At 40.4% G+C, this 14090-nt stretch overlaps 1 protein-coding gene across 1 annotated transcript in view; it reads left to right on the forward strand.

Annotated features, from left to right (window-relative positions):
* Positions 1-3698: 3698 nt before the first annotated feature.
* Positions 3699-14090, forward strand: part of LOC131232228 (protein SUPPRESSOR OF GENE SILENCING 3) — a 45539-nt gene continuing 35147 nt past the window's right edge. Inside the window, exon 1 of the mRNA XM_058228424.1 lies at positions 3699-4799. Coding sequence (XP_058084407.1) covers positions 3814-4799 — 986 coding nt within the window. The 5' untranslated portion in view covers positions 3699-3813. The remainder of the gene's footprint in view (positions 4800-14090) is intronic.

Genomic DNA, 14090 nt, shown 5'->3' on the forward strand with positions numbered 1-14090 from the left:
TGTAGTCATCTCCTAAACTCTTCTCTATTCTTATCCTTTAACTCCTACGAGGTTCAACAGAAGCTTCCACTATCTGTAGAGCTGTACTATCTGGTTCTCTATTAAGAGTTTGGATCTCATTATCCTTTGACTCCAAGGATAGTGAGTTCTCAAAGAACTCAACGTCTCTTGATTCTATTATTGTATTAGACTCTGTGTTTAGAAGTCTATAAGCTTTACTATTTTGTGCATACCCTATGAAGGCGCACTTAATAGCTCTTGGTCCCAATTTAGTTCTTTTTGGATCAGGGGTTCTGCAATATGCAAAACACCCCCACACTTTTAGATATATTTAGTTAGGTTTTCTTCATCTCCATGTTTCATATGGAGATATTTTATATTTTTTAGATGAAATTTTGTTTAGTATATGGCACACTGCAAGCAGTACCTCACCCCATAGACTTAGTGACAACTTTGCTCTTATCAGCATTGAGTTGATCATTTCTACTAATATTCTATTCTTCCTTTCAGTTATTCCGTTTTGTTGAGGTGTGTATGGCGCAATACATTGATGTATTAGTCCATGCTCTTCACAGAAGTTATCGAATTCATTTGAGAAGTATTCTCCTCTTCTATTGCTACGGAGAATTTTTATTTTCTTATTTAGTTAATTCTCTACTTCTGCTTTATATATTTTAAATATGTTCAATGCTTCATCTTTGCTCTTTAATAGGTATATATACATATATCTAGAGCAATCATATATAAAGGTTATGAAGTACCGTTTATCTCCACGAGTAAGAATGCCGTTTAACTCACAAATATCACTTTGCACAAGATTCAATATTTGAAACGATCTTTCAACACTTAGAAAATGTTTCTTCGTCATTTTAGATCATATGCACACTTCATATTTATCAGTTTCATTATCTGTGTATAACATTAAACCATTCTTAACCATGAACTTCAAGGTATTATATCCTATATGGGCTAATCTATCATGCCACAGTCCAACGAATTCAACTATATGAGAAGAAGTGTTACTTTCATTCATATAAAACTTAACCATCCCGTTATAAGCATATCCCTTTTCGACAAAATTTTCATTTTTAAATAAAATCAGTTTACTTGACTCATACACTACTTTTATGCCCGGTTTACCTAGAAGATTCCCATAAACTAATTTTCACCTCATGTCTGGGATGTGCGGTACATTAGTCATAGTCACTTTCTTCCCAGAGGTGAATATCAGTTTGACAGTTCCTTTGCCGACGACCTTCGATCGGACTTCATTACCCATTTGGACTTCTTGACCATCGGTCAATTCCTCATAGGTTTTGAAGGCTGATTTGTCGTAACACACATGTATTGTAGCAGAAGTATCATACCACCAACCTGAAACTTTGCCTTGGATGGTATTTACCTCAGTGATCATAGCTACAATATCGCATTCTTCTACAGCACTTGCATCTTTTTTAGATTTGTGATATCGACATACTCGATTGTAGTGCCTAGTTTTCCCACAGACATGTCATGGGCCTTTGAACTTTTCGTTCTTCTTTTGGGCATTTTTCTTGAATTTCCCTTTAATGGGTTTCAGGGAATTATCCTTTTCGGAATTCTTGTTACTAGTATTCTCTACTGCATGTACTTTGGACGAGGCATTCCCGATATTATTATTTCTATCGCGGTTATGGGATTTTTCCTCAATTCTGAGGTGTTTCTGGATTTGTTCTAGTGTGTAGTCCTCAATTTTATGCAGCAACTTCTTTCTATAGTCTTTCCACATCGATGACAATTTAGCGATTATAGCCCCGACTTGGAATGATTCAGGAAGATCAATTTTGATTGCTTTAATTTTGTTTACTATTAGCCGTAGTTCTTGAATTTGTGGTAGCAGCGGTTTGTTATCTATCATGTTGAAGTCAAAATACCTGGCGATGAGAAATTTGTTGGTACCTTCTTCTTCGGCTTTGTATTTGAACTCCAGAGCAGCCCAGATCTCCTTTGTTGATGATGTCTGTTGGTACAGATCGTACAGTCAGTTGAAGAGCGCGTTCAGAATGTGTCGTCGACACAATAGTTCGTCTTCTGCTCGTTTAGTGCGGGCAGCCACCTGTTCAGGTGTGTCTGTGTCGGATTTTTCAGGTAGCGCTTGCAAATTTGGATATAATATGTAGTAGATTTTTAGCGCCGTAAGGAGAAATTTCAGCTTATTTTGCCATCTCATAAAATTGGTTCCATCGAACCGATCAAGACGTATCAAGTCTTGATTCATCAACTTGATGGATGAAACACTGTCAGCTTACATAAAAAATAACGCTTTAAGATTGTTGGAAATTATATAGATTAATATAATTTCTGTATAATATGGAAACCGAAAAATAAAATTAGCTTGAATAAGGACAAGCTAAAGCACGTATGAAATGTTGTCCTTAAAGCGTTATTTACCCCTACTTAATTGAATTGAGTATGCTGATAGGTTACAGGCAAGCCGCTTTTAGGATACGATGAGCCTGGTGCGGGTCTGCGTTCAGCAAACACAAAGGCCCACCTATTGGAACTCTGTCACACTCAGTTTGGCAGAAATACAATAAAAGGAAAAATTCCAGAAGAAAGAGAAGAAAAATTTATGCGATTTAGACCACTGCACTGGTCAAATCTTCAGCCACTGGTTCAGTCGACCCGTTCTAGACCACATCGTTGGTCTGTTCTTCAAGCAAAAGGGTTGAACCCTTTCTGCCTTGTTGGAATTACTAGAGTATAGGAGAGGAGTGGAGGACTGTCTCAGTTTGTATGAGTTTACTAGAGTGGGTTGAGAGATGGTTTGGAAACCCATCCAGGCCCTCTTTTTATAGGCTATGGTGGCTGGGGGCTATGGTCCAGGGAATTAAATCTCATGACCATTTTCTAGTTGTTGGAGAAAACTAGCCGTTTTATGGTCGTTTTCTGACTGTTGTGCATGGGCCATTAAGCTGCTGCATACTGACTGTTGTGAGATAACAACTAGCTGTTTTCTAGCTGTTAGGCTAACCATGCAGCAGTTACTGCTTGACCCTGCATTAGCCTTTGCGACACGATGCGAACGTGCGAAGTGCAAAATGCGCCGCCACTAGCGCCTTTATAACCACACTGCCTCACATGCCCGCGCCCACGCCCTCGCACTAAGCCCGTGATCGAGCCCAAGCGTGCGTACACGCAAGGTCCATAGTCTTTGGACTAGGTGAGTAAATATTATAACACTCCACTATTTTCATTTAAACCACAAAAAATTATACTCTTTTTCCAATGTGGGACTAGTCCAAAGACCCACAAAAAAGGTGCTTTTTCAAACACTTTTATATATTATATATATATTTTTTATTTTATTAAAATATATTTTAAAATCAATATTTTGTAAAAGTATCATATTAAGTTTTTGAATATTGCTAAAGATCCTGTGCATGCTACGTATTTATGTGCAACGAAATGCGTACTTTTCTAAATGGCTCCTTGAGGATATAAATAGGGTACGACACTTAACTTTAGAGCATCCAAGCCGCCCCTAATTTCCACACCAACATGCGGAGCTCACTCAAGAATACACCACTTTCCAAGATGACGTACATAGGGCGTGCACGTGATGAAATGGCTAGGATCTCTCACATGTGTGCCATCCCACGTGGGACCAGGTCCAAGATATATGATGAATGGATCTGGGCATCGGAGTACGAGTGTTCTATTGCCCGGCTCGTTGCGACTCAAATCTTCTGCCCTAACGAGAAGTACTTTTATATAAAGCTTATATAGATCTCAGAGTCTCTCCCGTTTTCGGCCTTCAGAATAATAAACCCGATGAGAAACGATAAAATGTCGGATAAGTCCTCGTCTCACAAGAAGCAGCAGCATCAGCATCAAACACCTCCTTCTCACAGGAAATCCCGCTGGGAAGCCAACAACCCACAGCAGCCCCCCGATTCCAAACCCTCCTCTTCATCTTCTCATCCAACCGTCCATTCCTCTCCTCTCCCTCCTCCTGCGGCTGCGGGTCCCTCCTCCGATCCACCTGTCCCCATCTCGCTCCCACCACCTGGACCCACTGCTCCCTTCCCCTTACCTGATCCTGGCCCACCTCCCCCTCCGCCTCCTTCCTATGGCTTCCACATGCTTGAGCGCCGCACCATCGTTTTAGCCGACGGCAGCGTCCGTTCTTACTTTGCCCTTCCCCCCGACGACATCGTCTTCTCTCAGTCTGCCCCTCTCCGTCCGCCTCGTCCCCTTAGTCCCGATGCTCTCCGCCGTGACCGTGATGACTTTTACGCACGCGGCGGCGGCCCACCCACAGATTACTGGAATTCCTTGGGCCTTGAAGGGCGTGGCCCACCACCCCACCCCGAAACATCCCAGAAGAGAAAGTATGGAGATGAGGGCCCCAGGGATGCGAGGGACGAGTACGCCAGGCAGCGGCAGCAGCTTTTGCAGTATGGAGGCCCTAACCCTAATGGGTACCCTTCGGGCTTGGCGGATCAGGTGGGTTATGTGGCTGGAGCGAGCAGCCCACGGCGGAGGGACCCACTGGACCCTGTCAGGGGTGGGATGGACGATCTGCGGCCTTTGAAGCATATGAAGGTTAGGGGAGATGATTACGATGATCTGGCTTTCCGAGTGGGCAACAATGATGGAGCAGGCGATGCCAATACGAAGCATTTGGATGTGGACCCCAATGCTCTCAAGAGAGCGTTCCTCCGCTTCTCCAAAATGCTCAATGAGTATGCGTCACATCGGAATAATTATTTGGAGAATGGGAAGAATGGGCCTCTGCGTTGCCTTGCATGTGACAGGTTTATGTTCTTGTTTTCCTTTCAAAACTTTCCTTTTTTCGTATTTCATTTGAATCTGATGGCTGCTCTGCTCATGAGTTAGGTAAGAATATTCAGGGTTTTAGAGCGAGGTTAGGATGTTGAATAGTCTCTCTCTTGTTTAGTCTACTTGTTGGTTCTGTTGTGTTTGACATTTTGGTCTTCCTTTCCGGAGAAGATGTATATATGGAAAATTTATAGGATAATTGTAAAGTAGGACAGCCTAAGAAAGGATTTTGCAGACCTTTAGTCCCGTCATTCCATTGGGAGGGTCTATATTTTTCTTTTTACCTCAAGTGATCAGAATTCACCAAGAAATTCACAAAAATCTATAAATTTCCCAACAGCAACTTTCGGGTAAAATGCATAGCAAATTCCAAACAAACTTAAAAAGGGTCTGTTGTGTTCTGGTCCCTGTATTTGTACTGAAAGTAGACTTTTTTTTTTTTTTTTTTGGTTGGGCAATAAGATAGATTATTAAAGAGTGAAGAGAGAATACACAACAACAGCAGGATAAAAAACAGCCCAGAACAACGTACTGAAAGGCAAAAGGATACAAAGCCCACCAGAAACTGCAAAACACCCTTAAAAGCAGCCCAATAACCAGGTCATAAACACAGCCTAACAACTCCTGTCCTCAACGATCAGAATAGCTCTACCCACCCCCACTTTCTCAAGGTGATCTAACTCATTCTCTTCTCTCAGAATGTGAGCAAAGGAGGTTTTATGGTGACCACAAAGATTCACAACTTCAATAAAATCTGCAAGCTTCCAAGGTTATGACAGGCCCTTGGATATTGCATTTGTCGGTGAATTTTGGATATTTCAGTTGAACTGAGACACAATGGTGTGTATTAGCAGGTTTACTCTTCGGTTCTTGCGATTGGTATGTACTTTTGTGTATGACCAGGCCAAGTCCATTCAATTTTCTGTTAACTTCATGAGACCAATAGGGTAGTCTATTACCTTTCTATTTTACCAGGGTAAAAATGGTTATGTGACGACCCTTATGGAAAAAAAAAGACCTGTCATGTCACAATTGTAAATACAGTGGCCATTATGGCCACCGTTACCATTATTGAATACCTTGTATTTTACATATAATCTCTTTCTAGGGGTAATTGGATTACTAGTATGTTGAATTGGTTATGATAAGCTTCTTGAAGCTTGTGAGTTTAAGCCCGTGGTTCACAGTTGACAAGGTGCATTTCAACATTGAGGTCTCAAGTTTGAGCCCAACTAACCAATAGGAAAGCTACTTGAAGCTTGCTAAATCCTCTGAATATTCTGTTGGCATGTGAAATTGAAGCTTTTGAAATCTAAACAACTTTCGTGAAAACATATCTTCTCTGGACAGTCCGCGCTACAAATTGTTTCTAAAAAGAGGTAAGGCTTGGAAGCTGACATGGATACTTCAGTTGAACGTTTGGTGGGAAGATAAGACAACCCTTTTGGTGGTGCCATATGGCATGAGATTCAGCTTCCTCATCGGCCTCTCTACCAACTAGATGAAAATATATATTTAGAAAAGACAGGATTTTCTGGATTTGATCAAAAGCAAAAGGAAGTCACCAATGCCGATTGAGAAGAGATGATGGCCTTGCTAGAGATCCCAAATGTCTACTTTACCCTCATATTTGATTTCCAGACCAATTTGGCTTCCCTTTCTAATGATTATCTTATACCAGCAATGCTTAGGGATGTAGGGGAGGCAGTTGTTGGTCCTAGAAAGGTATTAGGCCCAATTTTTGAACTGCACATATTGGGCTTGTAAGGTTGGGCCCTATTAGTATTTTGCTTTTTCTTTAGCAAAGGCCCAGTTAACGGTTGGCCTTGAGCCAGGTTATAGGGTCAGCTTGAATCTGTCTTGAAAATACTATGCCTGAGCCCAAGGCCAACTACAGCTTGAAATGGGCCGAGTTTTGGCCTTGAGCCTGACTCGGTTAAATGTTTACCAGGCCTGAGTCGAACCTGTTTCGCAATTTTCACACATCGTGGTGGAAATGATCTCATGTTCTACAATGGGTTGTAGTTGGTCTGGGGCACCAACTAGTTGTTGTGGGGTCCACAACCCCATGTGGTGTGTATTAGGCGTGCAGCTTAGGCTGGGTCAATTCGAACCCATTTGACCCAACTTGATCATTGGTTTGTGTTGGATTGAGGTTGGGTTAGGCTTGGCCTAAAAATTACTCAACCCGACCCTCAACCTGACCTAGGTTGGGTTGGAAGCCTTGGGTAACCCGACCCAACCTAAACCCAAATGCACTGCATATTTAACTATTTATGGTCAATATATGATATGAACATAAAATCATGGCCTAGTTAGAAAATAGGTTTCATGCAAGTTTGACCTGCTGATCAATGGATCACTGTTATTTTAGGTCCATACTCCATAGCATGTTCACATTGTGCATTATTTGATGAATGACATGGACCTTTGACATGTTTGCTGTCCGTCAGGATCTCTCACACTTATTCCACCACCTCACATTAAGGGCTCTTCATAGGATATTCACAAGTCCCAACTTACATGTCATGACTCTATTAGAAATGTTGGAATTGCCTACAACATGTTTTATGTAGTACTCATGACATCTAAGCTCCTTGGGTGCACCATGTCGTATATGTGATGTCCACTTAACCCTTTTTTTTTCTTTCTAAAGTTTATTTGTTTATGAGTGGTGATTGCATCATTTTATTTTGCTAATGTTATTTCAGTTGTTACCTATGTTTCTTCAATGATGTCATTAGATGGTTAGATGTTTCATTTTATTTATTACTTTACTAGTTGCAGGTGTTTACCCAACCTAACCCGAATTTTGATAGGGTTGACTCATCAATTCCTTAGGTTGGGTTGGGTAGCTTGGGCTGGGCCTTGTGCAGACTCCTTTTGAGGTTAGGTTGACCCTCAACCCAACCCGACCTGCCCAACTTCAAACCTAGTGTGTATGACATCTAACTTGCCAAATAATTTCAATCCACCTGATCTGCACACAACATGAAAATCAGGTTGGTTGAACTATCAGGTGGGTGAAACCATTAAAAAAAACAGTATACAAACCCCCAACACCTCCAAAATAAGATATAGGGCCTACGTGGTATGTGTATGGCATCCAATCCATCCAAAAGTGTTGCCCCACCATGATGATGGGATGCTAAAAAAAAAGCCAATCCAACTGTCCGGTCGGCTGTGGGCCCTAACACTTAAATTATTTTTATTGTAGGATTTTTGGGTGTTTTTACATGGTTTTGGTGTGGTCCAGTTGGTATTTAAACTACCGTGAAATTTGGGGTATACTTAACTGGTTGGATGTCGTGTACCACGGTGGGCCCACACCAACTAGAGACCATGGCTGTCTCGAGGCCATGGGAGTATTTCTTATATATGTGTGTGCGTGTATGTGTGAGTGCGCGCGCGTGTGTGGTACACAATTTAGGCTATTATTACTATCATGGCCTTGGTCTAGCCCGAACTGTCTCTATAGAGCAATGAGCTTGACTTAGGCCCAATCCCTTTACTCTTTATGCTTTGAACTTTTAGACATGAATAGACTTGACCCAATCCGACAGGCTTGGGGGTCTTGGCCCACATCGACAAGTGATGGGCTATGCCCAAAGACTTGATTGGCTAGTTTGACCCATTAGAGCATCTATTGAAATTATGTTGGAAAGATGTAGAGCAATTGACAACCTCTGATTACATAGCAAGGTGGCTTTCTGAGGGGCTTCTTTTTCCCGATTGGTTGAAATTTCTTGGATGCTTCCAAATTTAGTTGGCAATCACATTAAGGGTTGTCGGAGAGGTCCTTTGATATGATTTGAGAGGATCTATCCTTTGGGCAATGATTCCCTATGTCAATTTTTGGGCATTTGGAAGGACAAAGTATTGGGATTCCTTTGTCGTGTCGGGGAGAATTAAGATCTTGATTATGAATTGGAGTTCTTTAAGGCCTATTTGGATCAATGTAATCTATAAAGTAGTTTTGGAAAAGAAAACGTCACTCTGTGGAAATATGTGAAAATATAAATCTGTGAAAAAGAATCCAAGTAAACTTGTTTGTTTTTTAGCACACATGATTTCCATGGAAACATGAAAAGGCCAATTGTCAAAAAGTGATATTTGTCTCTAAAAAAGTGGAAATTTCCATTTCCTAGTTTCCCCCCTTTTTTTGAGGAATGGAAATTGCTCATTTTTTGAGGAAAACTGTGTAAGTGGAAATCGATTTTTAGAGATGATTTTGTTTTCGCAAAGTGGAAAATGTCGCATATGAGGAAAATGATTTCATTTCCATGGTAGAAAAAGGATTTCACCAATCCAAACATCCCTACGAGCTTTCACGTGTAACTGGAAAGCTTGTGGATTTGGATGGGAACCGGATATTGGTTATTCACCAATCCAAACATCCCTTCGAGCTACCCTTTGGGCCATTGGAAAGAGAGGAACAATCACTGCTTCTAGAACTTCTATCTATTGGGGGGTCGCCTCCATCAAAGGAGAGGTTGTGAGTGGTCATCCTGTCTCCTGATCTTTGATCCTTGCATTCTTATTCCCTCTTTGGGTTGTAGCATGCTTGGTTTGTTTTCTTTTGCCTCCGGCTTGTATTTTGTTTTCTCTTTTGGGTTGTAGCAGGCCCTGCCTATTCTCTTTTTGCCCATGGTGTTCTTCAAATAAATTTTGTTAATCTTCAAAAAAAGAAGAGAAAAAAAAAAAAAAAGAGCAATGTGAAGGGATTGTCCCCATTTGTGGCTTTTGGTTGGTTGGTGGGAAGAACAAAATTCTCACATTAGACAACTTGAGAAAAAGGCAAATGATCCTTCCCTAATGGCTGCATTTTATGTTTGTACAACGAGGAAACGTTAGATCACTTATACATGCTTTGTATGTTTATGCGAATAATGTGGGAAAAATTCTTTTGAGTTGTTGGAAATACAGTGAGTATGCCCCAAAAGGTCGGGGGGCTTTTTCCCATGTGGCATTTTGCTGGTCAGGAAGGAAGAAAAGGATAACACATGGCGTCTTGTTATCATGGCTGTCTATAGTTTCCTTGGTTAGAACACAAACAACAGGACGTTTATGTGAATAATATGGGATTTTTATTATTATTATTATTATTATTTTGTTTTTTATTTTTTTGAGTTGTTCAGTGAGTATGCCCCAAAAGGTCAGGGGGCTTTTTCCTATGTGGCATTTGGCTGGTTAGGAAGGAAGAAAAGGATAACATGGTGTCTTTTTCTCATAGCCGTTTATTGTTTACTTGGTTAGAACACAAAACAGGATGTTTAATGATAAAGCTGCTTCTCTGATTCAAGTTTTCCTCAAGGCCAAGTGGTTGGTTGCAGAGTGGGTTAGGGCTTCTAATGTATTCAAAGGTTATGTGGATGAAAATTTTCAGGTTGGCTGGGGGATTTCCTCTTCGTCATATTAATTGGTTGATTTCTCATCATCCTTTTTGTTTCTCTTCTCTCCTTTCTCTAAATAAAATTTCATTAACATTCCAAAAAGAAAGCCATGTAAAGGAGAAATTGTATTCCACCACCTCCTTGCCTGGTGGAAGTTACTATGGACAATCTGGATTATAGGCATTTGAGGGTGATTAGGTACAAGGGAACAGTTTTTGCTCTGTTTTTTTGAGCTTTTGTGGCTTGGAGACCCCCAAAATGAGAATTCATGGGGATCAAGGTGGGGCTCAGTCCTTTCTTCAGAGCTTTTTGGGATTGCCTCTTCATCAAAGGGGATCCAACTTGGCTTTGGCTTGTTTGGGAGATAGTAGTGGATCCTTTGTTTATGAAATCAATTCTAAAGTTTTCTCTTGTCCAGATTCCGATAGTAACATAAGTAGGGGCATTAACTTGATGGCCCCTATAGCCAAATAGGCGTTGACTTCCTTTGTATCTATACATCCTAGGCATTATTGAAATTGAATGAGGTTCTTTTGCCCCTTTTTCTTCTCTTCTTTTTAATAAACTTGTTGGTTGCTGTCCTTCGGTGGCATACTGTGTAAAGGGGAAGAACTGGATTCTCAACTCCCTGTGATGAGTCTGATTTAGCTTGGAATTGGTAGAACCATGTATAGCCTACCCTTTTGATAAATTAAGAAATTGGAAGTTCTCTTTTTCTAGCTTTCATAGCTGTGGCTAAGGTGGATGGCACAAATGATCTACTAGTTCTATGGTTTGGGGTGATAAATGAGTCCTACTTGTATGGTACCCTTTTTTCATAAATGTTTATATTGAGTTGGCTCTCTTTTTAGCAAGGCCTGTAGTTGGTTTTGGTTCGGATCCAATTCAAATGGGAATGCAATTATCGGTTGCGTTTAAATATTTCTATTTCTGTTTGAGATATACAAACAAGCAATAAATCGTTAGGATTGCAAAGAAACCGAGAAAGCCTTTGATTCACTGGCAGTACTTGGTACATTATGATGCTCAGTCCAAAACAACTGACTTCTTCATGTTGGGTTTCTGCCGATTGGATGATTTTCTAAAATTCGTGTATTTAGTATTACTTGGTACTTTGTTCCATGTAATTGTTTCCTTCATCTAATTATGGTTGGCTGAATTGTTGCTTGAAAAATGTTAATCTATGCTGAAGGGTCTCGTTACAGAGATTTGATGCATATGAGCTTCTGAATTTTCAGGGCAGTTGGGGTTTCTCTTGTCTATATTGATAGTGATCTAGAAATCTAAGCAAATGGAATTAGATGTTTTGCACTTACCGGTGCCGATTATACTTAGCACTGATGACCTTTTGAAGTTGTTTAGCTCAGCATCGTGGTCTCCCTCCATTCCCTCCCTCCCTTCCCCTCACCTGAAGTTTGGGAATGATTTCTTCATTCCATTGCAAGTCGATTGTGCTATATTGGCATGCTTTATGGCCTATTAGCAATCTTGACCTATGATTTATGATTTTTTTCCCCTTCATGTTTGCATGCTTAAACTTTGGTTCCACACGTTTTCTTTACATATTTAGCCTTTATTACTTTTAAGGATGACTTCATTGAGCTTATCATTGCAAATATGTTGTTTGTATCTCAAACAATCAATATTCTGCAATGTCTATCTTTGCATGGGATTCTTGTGCAAATGCTCAATGACAACACTTAATGGTGTTCTGTTTCTTGGGATTTTAGAGAAAGGTGTCACATACACGTGTGCCACACATTGTTATTAACGCCAATTTGTTGCAATCTACATTTTTTCAAGGTATTTCCAATGCTTTTTTTTTTCCTGGTGAATTGTTGCTTGGTACATTGTTGGGTACAACTTGGTATGGCAATTACACTTACAGTGCTCATTTTAAAATTGTTGCTTGGAACATTGTTAGGTACAACTTGGTGTGGCAATTACACTTACAATTGAAGTGTCAGACGTGTGTAGACTACCCATTTCATAGTGGGTGGCTCACATAGGTTGGTTGGTTGTGCTAATTTGCATACATGTTCTATTCCAGTTTGCTTTCTCTCATATGTCATATATATAATATGGATTGTCTAGGATCTGTCCCATGCATTTTTTGACACATGACGAGTTTGTTTAACCCAAGTTAGAGAGAAATGCTAGCAGGGTAAATAAGAAAGGGATCGCCCATTCGGCAATGCTACCTTGGGGAGGAGACAAAACACTTTTATTTAATGTAACAATTGAAACTCAAACTCTAGATAGGTGGCGTCGGTTAGGTTGAAAAGATTCGACTGTCCCTAATCCAACTGGCAGCGGGCACGTAGTAATAAAGGGCCAAGAAAGATAAGGTACCTTAATTTCTTGAGCGATGAATTGAGTATGGGCTGACCTCCAACATTTTTGAAAAAAATTTATCCCCAAAAAGCGCATACCCTACCTAACGTGTTCCTAACACATGCGGAGGCATAGGAGAAGGCGGTCCTTTCATCTCTCTGCCTGCTCCATGCTGTATGGCCTAACCTAAGGATCATGAGCTGGTTGAATGCTAGAATATATGAGATCTGCCCGGTCATTTCAGTAGATGTATGTTATGCCACGCACCTTCCTGTGTCCTATGCTGCTTCCAACGAGGTCCAAACCCTTGAATCCAACAGTCCAATGGCAAAAACTTCCACAGAATGATTAAGCCTGCATGAGCACCAGCTGAAAGCCCATATGGAGAAGAGCCTATTCGGGATGAGGGATCTGAACTGGTATACTTGGGGCACATATTTGGCATTGTCTATTGGTATATTACCTTGCATGGGGGTTGAATTGTATGTTAAGAGGCTGGTGGGTGATCTGTATCACATTTGGATTATAGTTTTGTAATTATTATGTTGTAAATGCACATGCAGCTTCCTTTCTTATGTTTGTTTGCTTGAATAAGTACTTTTTGCATAAATCTTTGGATGCAAGGTTGGTGGCCCATGCTTGTGTTTTCTGCGTGAATTTTCTTTTCTTCTCTCTCTTCTTGGAAAAGAGAGGTGCTTAATAGTCTTTAATGTATTATGGTGAGAACTGAATTGGTTTTCAAATCAAGTATTGGTGCCTCACTATCAAATTATTATTCCAATGCCGCATTCAAGCACCATTTACTTGTTTGAAATGGCCTCTTTTTAGTTTTAGATTATCTTTAAGTATGTTCTCTTCCATGAATCAGTCACAAGGACTTTGCTAGGCCATGGTTGGCCCGATTTTCATGAAGATGTTGCTTTTATTCTTAGTTCTACTCCTATTGTGGCTCACATCATCCGATGATGCTTGCTTGATCCCTACATTCTTTAAGGTTAAATGATAGTCCATAGAGGTAAGTTATCATCTGCAGTTTTATGTGCATTTCATGTGTTTGGGGCAGGAGATCTGATTGTTATTTGTGACTTGGTGGGTAACATGACTCCTGGAGTCCTGGGATCTTCTTAAGGGACTGGAAGGCCGGGGATGTAATACAGAATAAGGAGTTCAGATCTGGCTCACATCATCCAATGTTGCGTGCTTGATACCTACATTCAAGGTTAAATGATACTCCATAGAGGAAAAATTATCGTCTGCAGTTTTATATGCATTTCATGTGTTTGGAAGCTGATGAAGAGATGAACCATCCTTTTCTTGATTGCAAGATGTTTACAAATATTTGGAATTTTTAAGCTATTTGGTACATCCTGGGTTACAATGGGAAGTAAAATAGCAAACTATTGCATGTTGGGTTTTACAATAGAAAGTACCTGAAGTACCAAGGTATTGGCTGGTGGGTTTGTCAAGTAAGAGGAAGGATTTTGTGGTCGGTGCAACTGTTTGTGTTTGTAGGGTATTTGGACAGAGAAAGTATATGAA

Source organism: Magnolia sinica, chromosome 18 (assembly GCF_029962835.1).
Source record: "Magnolia sinica isolate HGM2019 chromosome 18, MsV1, whole genome shotgun sequence".
Classification (NCBI taxonomy): Eukaryota; Viridiplantae; Streptophyta; class Magnoliopsida; order Magnoliales; family Magnoliaceae; genus Magnolia; species Magnolia sinica.